The 20758-nt window shown below is 39.9% G+C and overlaps 1 protein-coding gene across 2 annotated transcripts; it reads right to left on the bottom strand.

Moving 5' to 3' along the window:
* Positions 1-5994: 5994 nt before the first annotated feature.
* Positions 5995-20752, bottom strand: Abhd10 (abhydrolase domain containing 10, depalmitoylase). Of its 2 annotated transcripts, XM_027412584.2 has the most exons (5): positions 20570-20746; positions 17682-17865; positions 14273-14384; positions 13667-13804; positions 5995-6826 (listed from the first exon to the last, which is right to left on the bottom strand). In XM_027412584.2, exons 1-5 carry the CDS (start codon positions 20682-20684, stop codon positions 6482-6484), a joined length of 894 nt encoding a protein of 297 aa, XP_027268385.1. In that variant the 5' UTR covers positions 20685-20746; the 3' UTR covers positions 5995-6481. The 2 variants fall into 2 exon arrangements, with proteins under 2 accessions (XP_027268385.1, XP_027268386.1); XM_027412585.2 differs by lacking the exon at positions 13667-13804 and having other exon boundaries at positions 20570-20752.
* Positions 20753-20758: the final 6 nt, after the last annotated feature.

Genomic DNA, 20758 nt, shown 5'->3' with positions numbered 1-20758 from the left:
TCAGGTAGTAGTAAAAACCATAAACCTGGGTTATGCTGCTCAAGGAAGCAACATGGAAAGAGTGCCAAGGGCAAGACTAAAGGAAAATTAACATTACAAGCTGGACACAGAGAGAAGAGGCCCAGGGAAATTCAGGTACCTTGTCAGTGATGTTGGAAGATAAATGATGCTAAAATATGTCCAAACTCTATAGTGCTTTGAAAGAAAGAGACTGTGTAACTTCTGAGGATTTCAAGGCAGTAAATCCTATCCACAAGGCACAGGCACAGAATGGTCATGACAGAGAATCTAGGAACCAACATCCTACAAAAAGAGAGACGACGGGGCTGAGCCAAGGACTTCCTAGAGAAAGTGAAAGGTCCCAGAGGTCTCAGACCTTGTGTTGCTGAAGACAGCTGTGAATAAAGACTAAAGGAGCTTCTTTAATTAGTTGAAAGTTAAACTATCAGTAACTCCCTAAAAATCCAGTATAGGCAAGATAAAATGAGAAATAACATGTTCCCTAAAATATATATCTAGTTTAAAAACTTGCCTGTGTTTTTCTAGAAATAGCCTTTACATCCTATTTTTGTCATAAATCACAGAAGTCTGGTTCCTGGGAATCCAACACTATCTTCTGGCCTGCTCTGGCACTTGTATGCATGTGCTGTATATGAATTCATGCAGGTATACACACATAAACATGAAAAATATTTAAAAAAATACAGAGATCTTCAAAATACCATTTCTAAAGACTACCATTTCTAAAGACTACCATTTCTAAAGATTCTACATTAAAGACCCAGCTAAATATATCCAGACAAACAAACCCAGAAAAAAAAATAAACAAAAAACCCAACCCAAGCAAACCAAACCAAAAACCTTTGTCTGAAGCCTGGCACAGTAGTGCAGTGCATGCCTGTAATTCTAGGGTTAGGAGGTTGAAGCAGGATCATGGGTTTGAGGCCATCCTGGGTGGGTGGGGGGAAGAAAAGGAAAGACATATCTTGAAAATGTACATGTTTCCTTATTTTCCTTTAAGAAACACAGCATAAGAAACATTTGTCTTTGCTAGTATTAGTCTAAACACTAGAAATGATATAGTGTCTAGGTGATGTGCATGTGTTCCAGGCTCTATGCAAATACTTCTCTGTTGTGAGGGACTTCAGCATTTGCAATTTTGATAGCCTCAGAGCGTGCTCTTGCTAATCTCTGAAACAGCAAGAGGTGGCTGTAGTTAACGTTCACTTACTCTTTTTCCTTCTAGAAAGTAAGTTTTTGCTCTTTTCCAGTTTTTTGTTTCGAGATAGGGTTTCCCTCTGTAGTCCTGGCTGTCTTAGAACTTGCTCCATAGACCAGGCTATCCTTGAACTCAGAGAGCCACCTGCTTCTGACTCTTAAGTGCTGGGATAAAGGGCATGCACCACCCCACACTCCGTGCTGTTTTTCAACTCTTCCAAATTCTTTTGGCATCCTCACTTCAGGGATTGTCCTAGGAACAATAACATTCTTCTAGCTCTAGTACCATGGTTTTAAAACTCAAGTCTTGCTCAGAGCTCTTTCTTCTCCAGCCTTATCATTGGATGCTTAGAAACTTGCATACTATACAGATTTGCATCAGGAGATGTTTCAGAGGCATGGCCAAGGCAGAGGATATTATACATCTTTGATTAGCATTCCTGTTCTTAGTGGTTTGCCATATCCCTTCTCATTGCACATGCTCAAATTGTTTAATAGGTAAATGTCACCTTGAAAATCATGTTGAAATTCCAGATGATAAGGTACATGGACCTGCTGTGTATTCACGAATTTCACATGCCATTGAATACACAGCACAGAGCAGTTTCAGGAAAAAAAATGGCCTGGATATAAAACACACACAGAGGGAGAGGGGAGGGGAGGGAAAGAATAATGGACTACAACACACTGAACCCTATTATATTTTTTTACTGAGAATAATTTTTTCATACAATATATTCTGATGGTTTCTCCTCTGCCATTGCCTCCTAGATCCACATCCAACTCCGTATTTTCCTTCTCTCTCTCTCTCTCTCTAGAAAAAAAAAACAGGCCAACTAAAAGAAGCAAATAATCCAGAATGAAAATCAAAAATAAAGAAAAAGCAAAGAAACACACAAACATCATACAGACACACAAAATAAAACCCATAAAAACACAAAATTGGAAACCATAATATACAATCAAGACAGCAGCAAAGTAAAAAAAAATGCTGTAAAACAAAGCAATAAGAAACAAAAAAAAATCTACAAAAATATCATTGAGTTTGTTTTATGTTGGCCACCTATGCTGGCCATGGAACCTGTACTTAAGCGTGGTTTACATACCTAGTGAGATTCCATTGGCGAAAACAGGTTTTTTCCTTTGCAAGCAGTTGTCAATTGGAGATAACTTCTTGGCTAGGGATGAAAGCTCATGTCCACTTCACCTCCCACCCACCCAATGCTGGGACCCTGTGCATGCTACCATGGTTCCTGAGTTCTTTTCTAAGACTCCTCGGTGTCATCTATCCCCTCTGGCTCTTGCAATATTTCTACCACCTCTTCCAAATAATAGCCCCAGCCCTGAAGGGAGGGGTCTGATGAAGACATCCATTTAGGACTAAGTGTTCCAAAAATCTCTTACCCTCTGTACATTGTCCAGTTGTGGGTCCCTATTTTAGTTTCTATTTACTGCAAGTGGAAGCTTCTCCGATGATGGCTTAGCACTTACCAATGGGAATAGCATAATGTCATTAGGAGACATTTTCTTGCTATGTTCCTTTAACAGAACAATAGTTTGGTTTTTCCCTAGACACATGGCTTATCTAATCTCAGGTTCTTGGCCACTTGAGCAGTATTAGGCATGGGTTCCATCTCTTGATATGGACCTTACCATGCAATCAGACAGTGGCTGGTTACTCCCACTTTTGTGCCACTATTGTCCCAGTGTACCATGCTGGCAGGTCACTGCTATAGATCATGGGATTTGTAGCTGGGTTGGTGGTTACCTTTTTCCTTGGTAATATAAACAGTAACTTCCAGTACCACAAGCACTAGTCAGTCGAGGTGGACGCTCTAGTTAGAAACCTGGTCAACTTCTCCATGTTCAATGAGCTATGTAGGTGTTGTCTTCAGCAGTAGGGCTTTAACATGAGTTGTGGTATAGCATTGGCAATAGCCTGAGTTGGTTGGGGGTTTCCATGGTGCTCCTTTGACCAACAATTCATTAGATATATCCTATTCCTGGTACTGAAGTTCCACTTGGTGAAACGCCAAGTGAATCTCATTTGAGTTCTATAATGTCAACTCCTGCTAAACTAAATGTTAAGAGGTTTTCCTTCTGTTAAAAAAAATGGAGGCGGGGTAGTCATTGATCATTTGAATAAACATGATGGAAATACCATTCCGATTTGGGATCTTTCTGTTAGGAAATCAAATATCCTTTGGCTTAAGAGGCTCCACTCCTTCCTTGCTTCCTCTTTCCTTCCTATAGCATTATGGGTTGATGTCCACCCATTCCTCTCTGGACCATGTTCCACACAGAAGACAAAACCAGGGGTACAGCACCTCCTGCACATCACTCTTCTAAATGTGTTGTGCTTTTCTACTAGTTATATCTGCTATCTGGATTTATACCATTTTGCAGCTGAGGTAACTGAAGCACAAAGGGCAAATCTACTATCACTAGTACATGTGTTGGGATGCAGCCTTCGTTTGGGTTTTTATTGCTGTGAAGAGATGCCATGGCCATAGCAACTCTTATAAAGAAAACATTTGATTGGGCTGGCCTGCTTACAGTTTTCAGAGGTTCGGTCCATTAGCATCATGACAGGAGCATGGCAGCCTGCTGGAAGACAAGGTGCTGGAAAAGCTGAGAGTCCTAAATCTCGAAGACAACAGGAAGTCAACTGAGACACTGGGCAGTGTTTCCTGAGCATAGGAAACCTCAAAGCCTGCCCCCCCCCTCCACTGACACTTGCCCTCTAACAAGGCCATGCCCACAAAGCCACACCTCCTAATTGTGCCTCTCCCTGTGAGAGTATGGGGGGCAATTAAATTCAAATTGTCACACATCCCCAAGGTCCATACTGCATGGATACATGCTGAGTCTCTCACCTTATGGCATGCAGCTCCAAGCTCCAATTCCTACTCTAGCTGCATATTGCATTCACACATGCTGGTTCTCCCACCTCATTGTATTTTGTGTAACCCCAGAAAACTCTGAAGGTAGGGACCCTGTCCTCTTCATTTTCAATTATCTTCATGCTTAGCGTTATCTACCCAAATGGCTCCATTCTAGCTCAAGGAAACAAGGTTCATAGGATTCATGTTTTGCTTTTTAATATCCGACCTTCTCTGAGATAAGGGATAATCATGGATTAATTTAATTGTATGTGTATCAGAGGTTCCTAAAACTACCCCAGGTTGCAAACTTGCTGGAATGCACACAACTTACCTTTCTTTACTGACTTACTAGAGTGAAAGGATCCAAAGCAGATTGAGCAAAGGGAAAAGGCACATGGGGCAAAGTCCAGGGAAACCAGGGGAAAGCTTCCAAGAATCCACACTGGAGTCACCCGGGCTGAAACTGGGTCTCCAGCAAAGTGCTGTGACAGCTCACGTGATGTTGTCCACAAGGAAGCTTAAGAGTCAGTGCCAAGGGGTTTTATAGAACGACTCTGGGCACCTGGGTAAAAAGCAGGGTTCAGCACAAACCAGTGTTTGCAGAGTTAATATAAGCACAGTGAGCTACTGAGATCAGTGCTGGTCATAGTGAGAGCTCCTGAAACTCAAGCTCCCAGACAATCAACAGCCAACTCATAAATTATGTTCTCAGGATGGTCTGCCAACCAGCTGTAACACTTTCCTGCACAGTTTTATCATAACCTTTTTCTTCAATGGCTATAAATACTTGTTTCTTAAACTGTCCTTTGAATCAGGTTTACCATCTGCTGACTCTTGTTTATAAGTCTTTGACACATACTCATTTTAAGAGTCAAGTTTTCAACTTAATAACTCAGACAGACATAAGTCATGAAGACTAAAGTCTAGCCAAAACTAAGAACGAAAAAATGAACCACAACTTAATATAAAGGCTATTATATATTAATACTAGTATCCCAGCAGTTATTAAAAAGCATGCTTTACAGAAGCATTTCCTGTTTCCTTTCTGACTGTACACTCTTCCACTCTAATGTCGTAATCACCTGACTCTGCATTAAGTCAGACTGGTACAAAGTATTCTTGAAAGCAGGGCTAGTACAGAAAAATCATTCTTCTCTTCAGTCTTAACCAATCACTCTATAAAAATAAATGCATCATTAGAGGAATATCATTTTAGTATAAGGCATGCTTGCAGGAAAATGGGTAGAATTGAGATTCTGTAAAGTGAAATACATTAGATATGGGAAGAGTGTTTTCTACCATATGTAGAATGTAGATTTAAATATGTATGTATGATATGGCTGGAGAAAGTAAACTACATCAGAGAAGGGTTTATAGGGGGGAAAGGGGAGCAAGAACGGGTAATGGAGGGAGAGGGAAGGAGTCTTTTATGTTGTCTCTCATAGAGAAAGACACGACTTGAAGGCAGAAAGGAGACTGAGGAGAGGAAGGGTGTGGGGAAAAGAGAGTGAGACAAGGCAGAGCACTGGGATATATATGTGAGTGAGGTACAATAAGATAGAGGTGTTAGAAATTATAATACCTGGCTAGGTGGGAATACCCAGCACTCGGGAAGCAGTAGCAGGCAGATCTCTGTGAGTTTGAGGCCAGCCTGGTCTACAAGAGCTAGTTCTAGGACACGTAGGGCTACACAGAGAAACTCTGTCTCAAAAAACCAAAAATCAAAAACCCAAAGAATAAAAAAACGATAATACCCATTATTTTACATATAAACTAAAAAAAAAAAAAAAACCTGGAAGACTCATAAAAATAACAATATGAAATTTAGAAATACCTTTTATATCATTATAAAAGTTAACCTTAAACAATTAATAGTAGTTTTAGTTTCAAATATAGCATAGTATCCTCATTGTTTCAACTTTATTGTGCTTCAGACATTTCTAGAATCATTGCAAATTTATTGCAATAAACATTTTCCTCTATTTTGTGAATTGCATTTTAAAATCAGAATTTTACAAACTTCCATATATAATGGTACCAAACAAAAACCAAAATATTCAAGCTTTATTGTAGTAGAAGGGAACACAAGAGCTGGCACCACTACAGTATGCATAAGAAAGGTAAGCATCTCTTGATTAAAAAGTACGTACTATTTTAATGGGAAAAATAGCAAAGATAAAAGGACAAAATTCTCCAAACAGCAGCTAATACTTTTGTTACAATTTGTATATTTGTGCAAAGACATCATTAAATAAATACTTATCGGTATTTACAAAGGGAAAGTAAGTGGGAACCCTAATGTATCTGGGTCTTTGATTTACTACCATTCTTTCAATCTTCTGCATGCATTAGAGTGCATACCAATCACAAATGTGATTCTAGTGAACTGCAGTTGAGAGCGTGTCAATCAAGTCATCAATAGTGCAAACAATCAGATGGATATCTGACTTTTCCTTCATTCTGTGGTCACTGTGTTTCCGGATGATGACATCTACATCTGGGCTGATTACTCTGTCAGCCACTTGCAGAGACGTGTGCCAAGGAACTATGTCGTCCTTCATGCCATGGAGCAAGCGCACAGGGCAGGTCACAGGAATGGGGCTATGTAACAAGCAGTGGTGTTCTGCTTCTTTAATGAAACCGTATGGAATTCGGTAAAATCCTTCTGGGATGTATTTAGATGGTAAGGACCACTCCCCTTTCACTTCTACTTCCTTTTGTGCCTAGTGGGAAAAATAAAAGCATAAATATGAATAACCCGGTAGCCGACTTGAAGAATCTGAGAAAGGCAGTCCCTAAATGAGAGGACAGAGGCAACACAGGAGCATTAAGAGTGATCGCCAGAAATTGGGTCAGGTGGGGTGCACACCTTTAATCCCAGCACCCTCCAGGTAGAGACAGGCAGATCTGTCAGTTTGAGGCCAGCCTGGTCTACATACCCTGTTCAAGTTCTAGGCCAGCCAGAGCAACATAGAGAGACCCCATCAAAAGAAAACAAAAATTATTACTATATGCAAGGTACATTATACATATTATACATTACATTATACATATACATACAATGCTGGAAATGATTCTGTAATTACTCTACGTTTATAAAAGAAACAAGGCTTACAGTTAAATATATTCAAAGTCCAAAGGCAAAAACTGTTTTAGCTAGCAATCAAACTCAGATTTCCCTGTCATACATGTTCTTATGGCAAGTTCTGCTTTACTCCGACTCAAAGGGGAGATGGAAGGTAGAAAAGTACAGCAATTTCTGGTAATTGGTCCCAAGACAGTGATGTTTATATAAAGCAAATCTTAGAACAATTGTTTTTGAGATTTCAAAACAATTACTCACTTATGCAATTTAGGTTGACAGAAAGTTGTTAAAAAGGACAGCCCTACCTCTCAGCACTCTAGGGGTGAAGGTTTACAGGTTTGGGTAACACAGAAGCCTTGGAAATGCTCCTGAAAGCTGAACAATCATATTTCTAGATTCTGATAAGATGAAACATTAACATATACTTTGAGGACTGATTTTTAGATTTCATTTATTTGCATTCAATAATTTTTCTAATTAAAAATTGGAATTTTCTGGCTAGAGGGATGGCTCAGCAGTTGGGAGTGCTTCTAGCTCTTGCATAGGACCTAGCTGGGTTGCCAGAACCCACACTGGGCAGCTCGTGGTCTATAACTTCAGCTCCAAGGTGACTGACACCCTCTTTAGGCCTTCATGGACAACACACTAACTGCACATACCTGCACACACATGCACACACACACAGAGTTAAAAATAAAATGTTTTTCAAAACTTGGAATTTCCTATGCAAATCATAGAAAATACATAAAAGTATATTAAAAATCACTATAAAAATCCTACTTTATGGCTATATCATTATTATTCTGATTTATTTTCTTACAACAGTTTTCTAAATGTTTTATAAGTTTATAACATATAAAACATATTATCAATTATATATTTACATAATTTTCTATGCTTTTTACTTATTTAGTACATGTATTTGTTTTTTAAGCTTCCATGAAGATATTAAATGCTTATAAATTCCTATTTCCATACTATTGAAAAAAATCAATGAAATTTTGTAAATCTGAAAAAATATATGAATGCATATTAGTACCACAAATGAAAAACAAGTTTTTAAAGCAAAAATGATTATTATCCTCAAGAAACACTGTACTGTACTCCAGCAAGGAAAACTTTGTTCCACTTATGTTAATTATGAACATACTGAATTAGTAATTTTCATTTTAAGCATCCGTGATCCTCACTTGTTATCTGCCCTCAAATGAAAGGAATACAGTTCATTTGAAGAATAAAGTTTTTCTAACTAAACTTTACAAAAGTCTGGCAATAAGTAAGATAGTATTACCCAGAGAAGCTGTACAGGATACATGCATGAGTTGTACTCTAAGAAGCTTTCTCAGGCAGTATGGCTTTTAGCTGCTTAGATTCCAAATGCCTAGGAACTGTGTCTGCGATCTTCTAATACACAAAGAAGACAATGACCACAGACAGTTCTTTCCAGATAATAATGAGAAACACGGCACACAATAGCCCGAACCTTTGGGAAGTTGGCAAAGCTTTCCACTTTGGCTCTCTTGCCATCTTAGAAGCGTTAATGGGAAGGCAGGGCTCCCAGTGTCCCTGTGCTTTTTCCTCTGTGCTGTTTGGTTTTATGACAGCTTGACCAAAGCTAGAGTCATTCGGGAAGAGGGTCTCTCAACTGAGAAAATGCCTCCAAAATACTGGTCTACAGGCAGTCTGTAGGGCTTTTTATTGATTAATGACTGATGGGGGAAGGCCCAGCTCACCATCCATGGTGTCAAACCTAAATGGTCCTGAATTGTGTAAGAAAGCATGACAAGCAAACCAAAAACAAGCAAGGAAGAAGCCTGACTCTGTGGCTTTTGCTTCATTTAGTACCTGTCCTGACTTCTTCCTCAGTGACAGAGTGTGACCTAAGAGTTGTAACATGAAATAAACCCTTCCTTTCCTCTCTAAGTTGCTTTTGGTCATGGAGTTTTATCACAGCAGTGCTAACTCTAGCCAAAACACCTTGTATTTGATTTTTAATGTTCATCTTATCCATATGCTGAGCAATTTAGTTACACACATGATAAAAGAACGTGCATAGATCTTGTAATTTACAATAAGCCAAACAAACAAACAAACACAAACAAAACCTGTGTTTAAAGAACCCCTTTTCAAGCTATATTTTCCTTGAGAAAATTTCCTATCATGAAAAGCATTGTATTGGTGAGTCAGGAAGTGCTGTGGAATAATCTTTTTGTATACTGTGAAGAAATGTTACTCTGATTGGTTTAAGCGAAAGCTGAAGAGCCAATAGCTAGGCAGGATTTTCGTGGCAGGACAACTCTGGGAAGAAGGTAGCATCTCCAGCAGAGGCAGAGAGAACAGACATGTAAGCAAAGAGGTACAAGCCATGAGTCATGTGGCAACACGAAATGAATAGAAATGGGTTAATTTAAGTTATAAGAGCTAGTTGGAAACAAGCCTAAGCTATCGGCCAAACTCTCATAATTAATAAGAAGTCTCCACATCTTTCATTTGGGAGCTGGCTGGTGGGACAGAGAAAGACTAGCAACCAAGAGCATGAAGCAAAGGGTCAGTTTCATATTCACAAATAAGGAAAAGCCAATCACCAAGGAGCTATGCTTAAGAAAAAAAAGTTAAAAATTCCAGACATCAGAGATGAGTATAGGGAAGACAAACTTTGTAATTTTAGCTCTGACAGAAAATATCAGGACTCTCATGAGGTAAATTTGTATGTGAGAGTGTACAACCTCAGGTGACATTCCTTAGGAACACTGTCCATTGTTGGTTTACAAACAGAAAAAAGAAAGAAACATTGTGTATGTTGCTTATGTATATGCCCATATGACTGTATGCACACTTATCTGACGCTATGTGCACCGGCATGCGTGCATGTGAAGGCCGGAGAGAGGGGCAGGTGTTCCTCTATCATTCTCCACTCTCAGTCCTTTTGCAGCAAAGTCTCACTCTGAACTTGGTGCTCATGTTTTCTCAGCTAGACTAGCAGCAAGCCTCAGTGACCCTCTTGTTTCTACCTCTTGGAACTGGACCTGCAGATGTTTGTGGAACACCTGGCTTGTTACATGGGAGCTGGGATCTTAACTCCAGTACTCATAACAGAGTAAATGATCTTAACTACTGAGCCATTTCTCCAGCCCTCCTATCTTGTTTTTGTATTTTAAACATTATTTATTTGTGTGTGTGTGTGTGTGTGTGTGTGTGTGTGTGTGTGTGTGTGTGTGTGTGTGTGTGTGTGTGCATGCCACAAGATGTGTGTAGAGGTCATGAATTGGCTTTCATTCCACCATATGGGTTCTGGGGATCAAACTCAGGCTATCAGGCTTGGCAAAAGGTACCTTTTTAGCACAGCCATTTTTGCCTCTACCTGGTATTTTGAGGCTGGATCTCTCACTAGCCTGGGATTTACCCAGTGGCCTGTTTTGGCTGGTGAGGAAGCTCCAGGAATCTACCTATCTGCCACATCAGTACTGGGATTACAAGGGCACACTACTATACCTAGCATTATTATTTTTTTTTTGGCGGGGGGATGCTCATATGTGCCACAGTGCATGTGTGGAAGTCAAAGGACTACCTGCAAGAGTTGGTTTTCTTTCTATCAGGCCAGTACAAGGGACAGAACTCAGGTTGTCAGTCTTTATCTGTTGTGCCATTTCCCCAGCCTATCAGCTTTAAAAAGCAAAACAAAACAAAAAGCATGGGTCTGGGGTTAGCTCAGATCCTCATGCTCACATGACAAGCATTTAACAACTGTGCTATTTCCCCAGCTCCGACAAGGCTGTCTTAAGAAGCAAGAACAGCTGGGTGGTGGTGGCCCACACCTTTAATTCCAGCTCTCGGGAGGCAGAAGCAGGTGGATCTCTGTGACTTTGAGGCCAGCCTGGTCTATAAGAGCTAGTTCCAGGACAGCCTCCAAAGCCACAGAGAAACTCTGTCTTGAAAAACAAACAAACAAACAAGCAAACAAAAAAAGCAAGAACAACATGAACTAAGGACAAACTCATATACTCTATGGAATAGACTGAAGAACCCGAGGCAAAAGTCAGTAACAGTCATACTATTCAACGTTATGTACTTCAATTTTATTGTTTACCTCCCTGCTTCTTCCTGAACTCTCAAAACTGGTTCTCAGACTCTACTGTGGAGGGAGCTTATTGAACACATTTCTGACTCAATATGAAGTTCAAGGTTGATCACTAGGTCTGAAAACCCATTTTGAAACACCGTTTCCCTTTTATAATTTCTATGTCTTTGGCCTACCAGTAACTAAGTTCCACAGGAGAGGAAAACTCAAATGAATGCACTGAAACAACATGTACAAAAAGACAGAGATGTTACTCGCTTCTTTGCCCTTGCAGATAACTAAACTCTCTGTGTTGGATAGTTTTATGGCAACTGGACACAAGCTAAAGTCACCTAAGAGAAGGGACCTCAATTCAGAAAATGCTTCTATAAGATGGGGCTGTGAGGAAGCCTACAGGACATTTTCTTAATAAGTGATTGATGGAGGAGGGTCCAGTCCACTGTGGGTGGAGGCCCTGGCTTCTATAAGAAAGCAGGCTAAGCAAGCCACGAGGAGCAAGCCAGTAAGCAGCACCCCCACATGACCTCCACATAAGCTCCTGCCTCCAGGTTCCTGCTCCATTTGACTTCCTGTCCTGAGTTCCTTCATTGATGGACTATGATGTGGACATGTATGCCAAATAAACTCTTTTCCCTTCAGCTTACTTTTGATCATGGTATTTCATCACAGTGATAGAAACCCTAACTAGGACACTGCCTAAACACATATCCAAACAGAGTTGAAGATCAGTTGTCTTCCCAGTTAGTTCAGAAACTTCATTTTTACAATGAATCGCTGAAGAACACTGATGAAAAGCACTGCTTCTCTTTTGCTATAAGACATGAACTAGTAGAAAAGAATGCTAACCAAGTACCTGAACCAGAAAAAAATAAGCTCTCCCTTTTGTATGCTGCCTAGAGAACATTAGGCTGTTTTTAGGCAAAAACAGCAAAAAAAAAAAAAAAAAAAAAAAAAAAAAAAAAAAGAAAGGAAAGAAGGAAGGAAGGAAGGAAGGAAAGAAAGAAAGAAAGAAAGAAAGAAAAGAAAAGAAAAGATAGGGGCTGGAGAGATGATTCAGAAGTTAAGAGCACTGACTGCTCTTCCAAAGGTCCTGAGTTCAACTCCCAGCAACCACATGGTGGCTCACAACCATTTATAATGAGATCTGGTGGCCCCTTCTGGCCTGCATGCAGGCAGAATACCGTATGTATAATAAATAAATAAATCCTTTAAAAAAAGAAAGAAAGAAAGAAAGAAAGAAAGAAAGAAAGAAAGAAAAAAGACAGTTTCACACTTGCTTAGTCCAGTCTCACATGACCTAAGAATAGGTACTCCCCACACTGCACAAACTTGAGACCAAGAGGATAAAAAAGGAGACAGTGATATGGAATCCCATTGGGTGAATGAAATAAATACAGCTAAAAGAGAAAGTTTGCAGCAAGACTTCACTGATGTGGCTCATGTATTTGGCAGGGTATTTACAAGGAACCATGAGAAAAGGAAACCTTAGGATACTGCACAGAAGGGCAGCAAAGACAAAAGATGAGTAACTGTAATAAGTTTGAAGCAGTCAGTGTAGGAAAAAGGGACCAGCCAAAGAAACACAGCCTAAGCAGAGCCAAAGAAACACACTATGGCCCTGCAACCAGAACCAAAGAAATGTACCATGACCCTGAAACCAGTGCCAAAGAAACACACTTTGTCCCTGGAATCAGAGCCAGTGAAAGAAATATACCCTGGCCCTAAAACTAAAGCCAAAAGGCTAAAAAGGACCAGTGAAAGAAACACACTTTGGCCCTAACCTGAACCTGTGCAGAAAACCAACCAATCCCTGAGCATGAGATCTAGCCATCCTCCAATCAGGGACTGAAGTCTTCCCAATCCCCAGCCTGGAAATCTCTCTGGAAAAACTCCACCCCTGAGAAGCCCTATATAAACCCTGTGTCTGTTCAGCTTGTGGCTGTTCCAGCTGCATGGCTGTCCTCTGCCACCACGGCAGAGGGCAGCCACTTTCCAGGATTTTTCCCTTCCAATAAATGAGATGACCCTGGGCTCTGCAGAGCAGGGCTGTAACACTTTTCGCTGGGGAAACCTTCCCTGGTAAATGAAATTGTTACATTCTCTCTAGAGGGGACTAGAGTCTAACTGTAACAACTTTGCTGGGGAAACTCTCCTGGTGGAGCAGAGCTGATAATGCTGGGGAAGCCTTTCCCTGAAGCAGAGCTGTAAGCTGCTATGCTTACTATGACCTGTGGTATTCCTTGGCTCCAGAGTGCCAGAATACCTTTCCATCTGAGCTGTAACACTCCAGTATTCTTTGGCTCTCAAGTGCCACAGTCAGTGCATAATCACAGAGAGAAAAGGCAGGAGAATGTTAGTAAGTTAGTACTCACTGGGGTTGTCAAATGGCTTGAGACTTACCTCAACAGAAAGTGCACGGAACTGTGTCACCATGTCATCTGCAGCAGTAGCTATACCAATAAGAGCTACGACCTTTTCAGGCCGTGCAATTGCAGCATGCAGCATGAGCCATCCCCCAAAGCTGGCTCCGACCAGTATCTAAAAACAAACATCTTTAAAGAGGATTCTCATACTAGTCTATAAAGAGAATGGTTTAATAGAAATATTTGGATTTTGCCTTTTATATATCCATGTAGATCCTAGACTTTTAATATGCAACACAAAGTAATATTCAATTAAAACTATTTTTTTTTTTGCTTTTGCGTTTTCTCTTCTGTAGTCCTAGCTGTGCTGGAACTAGCTTTGTAGACCAGGCTGGCCTCCAACTCAAGAGATTTACTTGCCTCTGCCTCCCAATATAACCTTTGCAAAGCCATTATGTCTATAATACACATCTATGAAAACAAACTTTGTTCAATGAGAAGTGCTTATTGCTTATTACAAAGTAAAAACAGAACAATTTTAAATCAAAATTGTTCATCAAAATCAAAATTCACAAAACATTACCTAAAGAAACAACCAATTATTGCTTGAGTCAAAAATCATTCTACTTAACAAAACAGTTACCTGTGGTCCTTCAGCTACATCATCAAGTATAGAAAGTACATCCTTTCTCCATTTCCCCACTGAGCATTCTGCAAAGTTACCATCTGAATTTCCAACTCCTGAGTAGTCAAACCTGGAAGAAGGCAAAACATATACTTACACCTAAATGTTTGCATGTGGAAATCTGTCCATGCTTGCTTCTTTGATTTTTTTAAAGCAAAGTAGGACATTCTTCATTACTACAATGACTAAACTACAGTAAAACATCACTCTGCGTGTATTTTAGTATTCTACCCTTAGTCCAAGTTATGATCTCAATTAGACCAATGCAGTAGTTTTCTAAATCTCTTGTCATTTCTATATTTCACCCTCATAACCTATTCCTAGACAGGAGTCAGAATGAGCCTTTTAAATGAAATCCCACATCATATATGCCTTGTATATTTAATAAAATTCAAAACCCTGACGGCACTTCCTTGACTACCACTCTACCACTCTGACCTCATTTTAGAGATCTCTTTCCCTCCCAACCGAATTCTCACTTTCATTCTTGAAGTTAACGGTGTCACCATCCACATTTCTGCAACAGGAACGTTCTCCTCTACTTGGCATACTTTATCTCCAGACATCCATTAGATATCCCTCACCTCATTCAGTCCTTTAGCTTGTAAACACTGTATCTCATGAAAAGTGGGCTCTGACCATTCATATGCTAAAACTGCTTTTCTTTCACAGCTCTGTACTAGTATTGCTTTATTTTCTTCATAGCACTTACTGCTACTTAGGACTAGAATCAACTTCACCATGAACTCCTCCTTCTAAATTTTCCTAGGGATCCAAGGTCAAAGTCTGTCTAATCGCTGAATTTTAACTTTCCTTCTAGGTCCCGATTCAATAAATTATGAAGTATCCTACCATGTCCCCCAATTATCAAAATCCCCAGTCATTCTAAACTACTCCCAATTCCTGGCCAAACCACTTTATAACTATGAGCTTTTGCATGTCATTCTACTGCCTCAAAAACTCCCCAAACGCCTAGTCATTCTTTAAGCCATACTACTTCGTTTAGTGAACTGTCCTCATTCAGAACCTGTGCTCAAAGGCACAGAGGCAGAGACAGGTGGATCCCACGGGCTCCTTGCAGCTAGTCCAGCCTACTTGACAAGCTTCAAACCAGCGAGAGGAACCCTGTGTCTGAAAATAAGGTGGAAGACTACTGAAAAATCAACAAGCAAGGTTGTCTCCTGGCTTCCACATGCATGCATGGTCATGCTCACACATGATCATGTACACACACAGTGAATTTGGAAGGCTGCTACACTCACTGATATTATAATGCTATACAAAAAGAACTTGATTAAACAATCTGTAGTGAAAGGGCTAGTTTATAAATACATATTTATATGACATCCAATATGCAAGAAACTACATTATACCTGGAGCTGGCTATAGCTTCAAATGAAGTTGAAGAATCAGTAAACTGGTGATTTCTATTTTTATGTGTTTTGCTGTATGTGGCTGTGTTCCTACCTGTGTATGTATGTGGTACACAGGCACATGTACACATGTTTGCAGGGGCCAGAGGCTGACAGCCAATCTCTTTCTTGATCACTCTCCACCTTATACAAATAGTCTGAGGCTCACTGTCGCAGCTCATCTGACCAGCCAGCTTGCTTAGGAGATTCCCTTTCTCTGACTCCCAAATGCTGGGATTCTGGGCAGGCGGCTACACCCAGCCCACCTTTACATGGCTGGATTTAGAGATCCCTACTCTGGTCTTCACACTTGCATTACTCACTGAGCCATCTCCCCAGTCCTAAAATGCCCATTTCTTTATTATTTTTCAGACGAAAAAGCAATGACGGCGATATTCCTGATAATTAAGTACATTCTCCTTAGCGGTCTCTCTCCATGGACAGAACTGCCCTTCTCCCCACATGTTTATTGTTTCCAGAGTCCTGTAGTGGATGCTGTAGCCATGCCTGCGAGGGGGTGGTCAGAGTGATGTAGGGAAGGTTTAAGAGTGAGGGACACTCATGTGGCAGCCCCTTCTTTGGCTTTCATCTTTGGCTTGCTGTACTTACTGCTGGCTAGGTCGCTCTGTAAGTAAGGCTTTTCCCTATTAAATTCCCTTGTATTTCTACCTGGCTCCATATTGGTAATTTCCCACATTAGAGTCCCTTTGTAAAGTCTTGCCCTTCCATTCCCTCCTCAGGATCTCTCACCTTATGTAATCTCTTCTTTTTTTTGAAGCAATTCTGATGAGTACTTCTGCCTAATAACCTGCATGTATTTTCACTCCTTGCTTTAGGGCAAGTACAGTGTTTCATAATTCTTAATACATTATTCACCTCCAGTCTTCAAGGCAAGTTAAGTCAAGAGATTTAAAAATAGTTCTGAGAATGAAAATAAATAACTTTGCTAGTCTGACAAAGGAAAATGGACTAAATCTACCTTAATAACATAATTTCTGCAAAAATACTGAACAGATAATGCCTAAAAGTTTTAATGTAGCTGTATTTTCTAGAACTACTGAAGCAGTATTAGCGAGACTATTCTTCATAACATTTAGATGAATAGATTTTCAGGCTGTTTGTAGTAGAAAAGAACTCATAAGTTATCTTTAGTCCATCCTTCTACTGGAAGACAAACTCTTCTTCTACTGGATGACAAACCTCTATCTACTGTGTATTACTGATTTGAGATTCAGTTTTGGCCTTCAATCCTTATTTCTTCAATTCTACCAATGTTTTGCCCATTGAACTGTATTCCCTTCTTCAAAGTAAAATATCAAAAAATTTGATAAACCTAACAAATTTTGTTACATCAATATATTTTCATTAAAATATTTGAGTGAAAAGGAATAAATATAAAATTAAGTTTTAACTAAACACTACCCATCCTTGTTTATGCTCAAACACATTCAGATTATATAAGTGAAGGAGAAAGAAAACAGAAATGTAAATTATACAATATCAATCTTACACTATTATATTACTTTTAAAAATACTTTGTGTGTGTGTGTGGGTTGTGCTAGGGATCAAGTTCAGGATTTTGTGCTAAACACATGCTCTACTGAGCTATACTCTCAGTCCTAAATGCCTACTTTAGAAAGTAATAAACAGTGATCAGATAAGTCCTATGTCTTAGGACGTAACCCATAATAACAAGTGACTATAAGAAACCCAATGAGAACATGTTTTTGCCACACAGATTACTGTATCTAAAGAACTAGTTGGTAGTTCTCTTATGATGCTCTTTCCTGCCAATCCAGCCAGCTTGGCACAAAGACCTTAAAGACCCTAAACCACAAGATCAAAGTTTGTACACTACTAAAATAAACTCATCTACTCAAATGCTGGCATTTACTTCAGTTGGCTTCATTACAATGCTAAATGGTAATATAACCTCTGAAATGTATTATTCCTACCTTATATAGGCGTGACCTAGAGACTTGCAAAACTCCTCAATTGCCAGTGCCTTGGTACCATTCATATCAGAAAGATAGCCAGGGATGAAGATAATTCCTGGATTTTTGCCTTTTAGCTTCTTATAAGCCAGGTTTGGAAGGTCTGTTCGATTGAGGAAAGAGAGTGATACCTTTTGTCTGCAAGCTAAACAAAGTACACAAAGCATGAATTATAGCTTGAAATTTATTTTGGGAAAGTCACATATATTTTCAAATCTTAACTTTCTTAACTCATTGCATTTGATAGGAAATCAAAATAGGCTTTGTGCATGAGATTTTTAGTTTTAAAGTTACATAAAAAAATTTACCTTCTTAGAGCAAGGCCCAATCATACTCTTCCAAAATACACAATGAGGTGGAAAGTTCAGTGAAACAAAAGAGAGACTCATCAAAAAAATACCTTCATGTTGGTGCCTCGGGATTATCCTAAACAGTAGCAATTAAGATTTAAGATTTAAATACAACACAGCCTCTCCTCTCTCTGTTTTAACCATGTTTCAGGAGTTTCATGTTGTCTACTTTTTGACATATGAGTGGGGAAAAGAAGAACATGTATATTCCATTTTTCCCTTTCCTCTGCCTTTAGAACTGGCAAAATCGAAGGCACAGGCAATCCTAGATCTGGGAAGCAGAGGTACAATATTCAGGAGCTGGGGAGTACTTAGCAAGGAAGGGATGATGCTGTTAGTACTGAGCTCTTTTTGACTAGGTACCACTGACCTATTCCTCCCCAGGAATATCAAGAAACAGGTAAGAAACCACTGTAATTTCCTACCAACTGGGGTTTCAAAAGGCTGTCTTTAAAAAAAAATAACTTTGTATCAAGTATCATTCTTGGAAAAATAACTTCTCATACAACTCTGATTGGTGTGTTTACTTTTGTTGGCTGGCTTTTTCTAAATGGTACACATTTAAATATATCAGGACAAATTGTGAATCTTGATGGGCTAATCTAGTTCACTGTTTTAATTTCCCATTATAAAATCAACACTTAAAAAATCAAAGCCATATAAATATTAAAAAAATAAAGTCACACTTTCTTCCAAAGACAGGCTTGAATACATCTGAATAGTCATTTTCTGGGCCAATAAATCTTTTCTTTTAAAAACTTTTTTAAAAATTACTCATTTAGTGTGTGCACGTACATGCTATGCATCTATGAGGAACTAAGGACACAGTTGTCTCCCTCCACCTTGTGGGTCCAAGGTGCCTTTACTTGCTGAGCTGTCCTTGCTAGCCCTCATTTAAAAGAATAAACAGTCTGTGTGTGGTTAGTGAAACTTCTGGGTCTCTCCCATGTGTAATGCTAAAAATTCTCCCATTTTCAATTTTTTTCAGTTTATTTTCTTTGAAAAAGATGATTAGAGAGTCTAGTGTGGTGGTGCACCCCACTGACCATAACACTCAAGAGCTACAGGCGGAAAGGGATCACTACGAGTCCCAGGAGAGCCAGAGATTATATGGTGAAACCTTGTCTCACTAACACCAGCAAACCATGCACCCTCCCCGAGTGCATACAAAGAATCAAAAGCATTAAAGCTATCGCCTTTACCTGCCAACCAGATCCAAAGTTTCAGAGTATGGAAATATATGCCAAGTTTAAAACTTGGTGAAAAACAGAGCTTCTGGGGATCAGTTTGTGTTGGTCAATGGATTGTATCAGTATCAATGGTCATTCCCCATTTCCTTAATTAAACACACAAATAATCCTTTTATCACCTTTCAGACATTACCTCCCAACACATGAATTTCATCCTAGGAAGTTATTACTGATTTGTTTGTGAGCTACAAAACAACAGGCTCGCCGGGCAATGGTGGCACATGCCATTAATCCCAGCATTTGGGAAGTAGAGGTGGGCGGATCTCTGTGAGCTCGAGGCCAGACTGGTCTACAAAAAGTTCCAGGACAGCCAGGACTGTTTCACAGAAAACCCTGTCTCAAAATAACAAAAACAACAACAAGAAACCAAAACAACCAAAAAAACAACAGACTCAACATAAATCATCTCTATATAATAAGGAAAGCCTGATGAATATATGGCCAATGAATACCGCTAAAGAGATAAAGGAATATTTTATTCTTGCTAACAAATTGAAATACTATACTTTGATGAGATTACATAATAGTCAAGTTTTTTTTTGTTTTTGTTTTTCATGTGCAGTGTAAATTAAACTGGTTACATACTTTAAAAAATTTAACCATGCTAATTTATACAACGACATTACTCTTCCAAAACTCTATGCATCTATCTAACAGCTGTGTGGCAAGTTGCAAAAGGCACAACAAGGATATCATTCACAGATACATATATATATCTATATCTATATATTCTGAATATATGATATATACCATATATTCTATGTATGTAATATTAATACAAATTCTAGTTTTCATTGTGAAGCAATTATAGTTCTTTCCAGAAGAAAAATCAGATATTAGGTCCAAAGATAGCATCTACATGTACAAAGAACATGCCTCATACTCTATTTCCTCAAGTCAACCCTGGGCAGCACTAAGCGTTTACCAAAGTAACGATATGCAAAGCGCCAGAAGCAGCTAATACCCAAATACGATTACATGCACATCTGATTTTTTTTTTTTCCCCCCTGGTCTTAACGTTTGATTCAGAGACCACAGAAGCTCCTTACATCGCTGAGTAAGACGCTGCCAAGAACCTCCAAGAACGCCCCGGGGCCTCAGCAGAAAGTACTGTCCCCAGCCTTCCCCAAAAGCGTCCAGAGTGCCCAGAAAGCCTCAGAGCAGTTTTGAATGGAGCGCCAAGCAGGCTGTCTGCGGCTACGGGACGAACGCCGGGAAGAGGCCGAGTGCCAGCCTTCCCTACACTAACCTGGCAGCCACCATGCGCGGGGGGTCTTCCGGGCTAGCGACGCGCTCAGGCCTCGGTGCCGGCCGAAGAACGCAGCCGCCCAGCCCCACCTCCGACAAGGAACCCAGGCCGCCATCTTCCCAGCTGCCCCGGCGCCCGCCACGGACGTGCGCGGGTCACCGGGTCCCGAGGTCACGCGCGCGCAGCCCG

Source organism: Cricetulus griseus, chromosome 4 (assembly GCF_003668045.3).
Source record: "Cricetulus griseus strain 17A/GY chromosome 4, alternate assembly CriGri-PICRH-1.0, whole genome shotgun sequence".
In the NCBI taxonomy this organism is placed as follows: Eukaryota; Metazoa; Chordata; class Mammalia; order Rodentia; family Cricetidae; genus Cricetulus; species Cricetulus griseus.
This window is presented reverse-complemented; position numbering and strand designations above follow the sequence as displayed.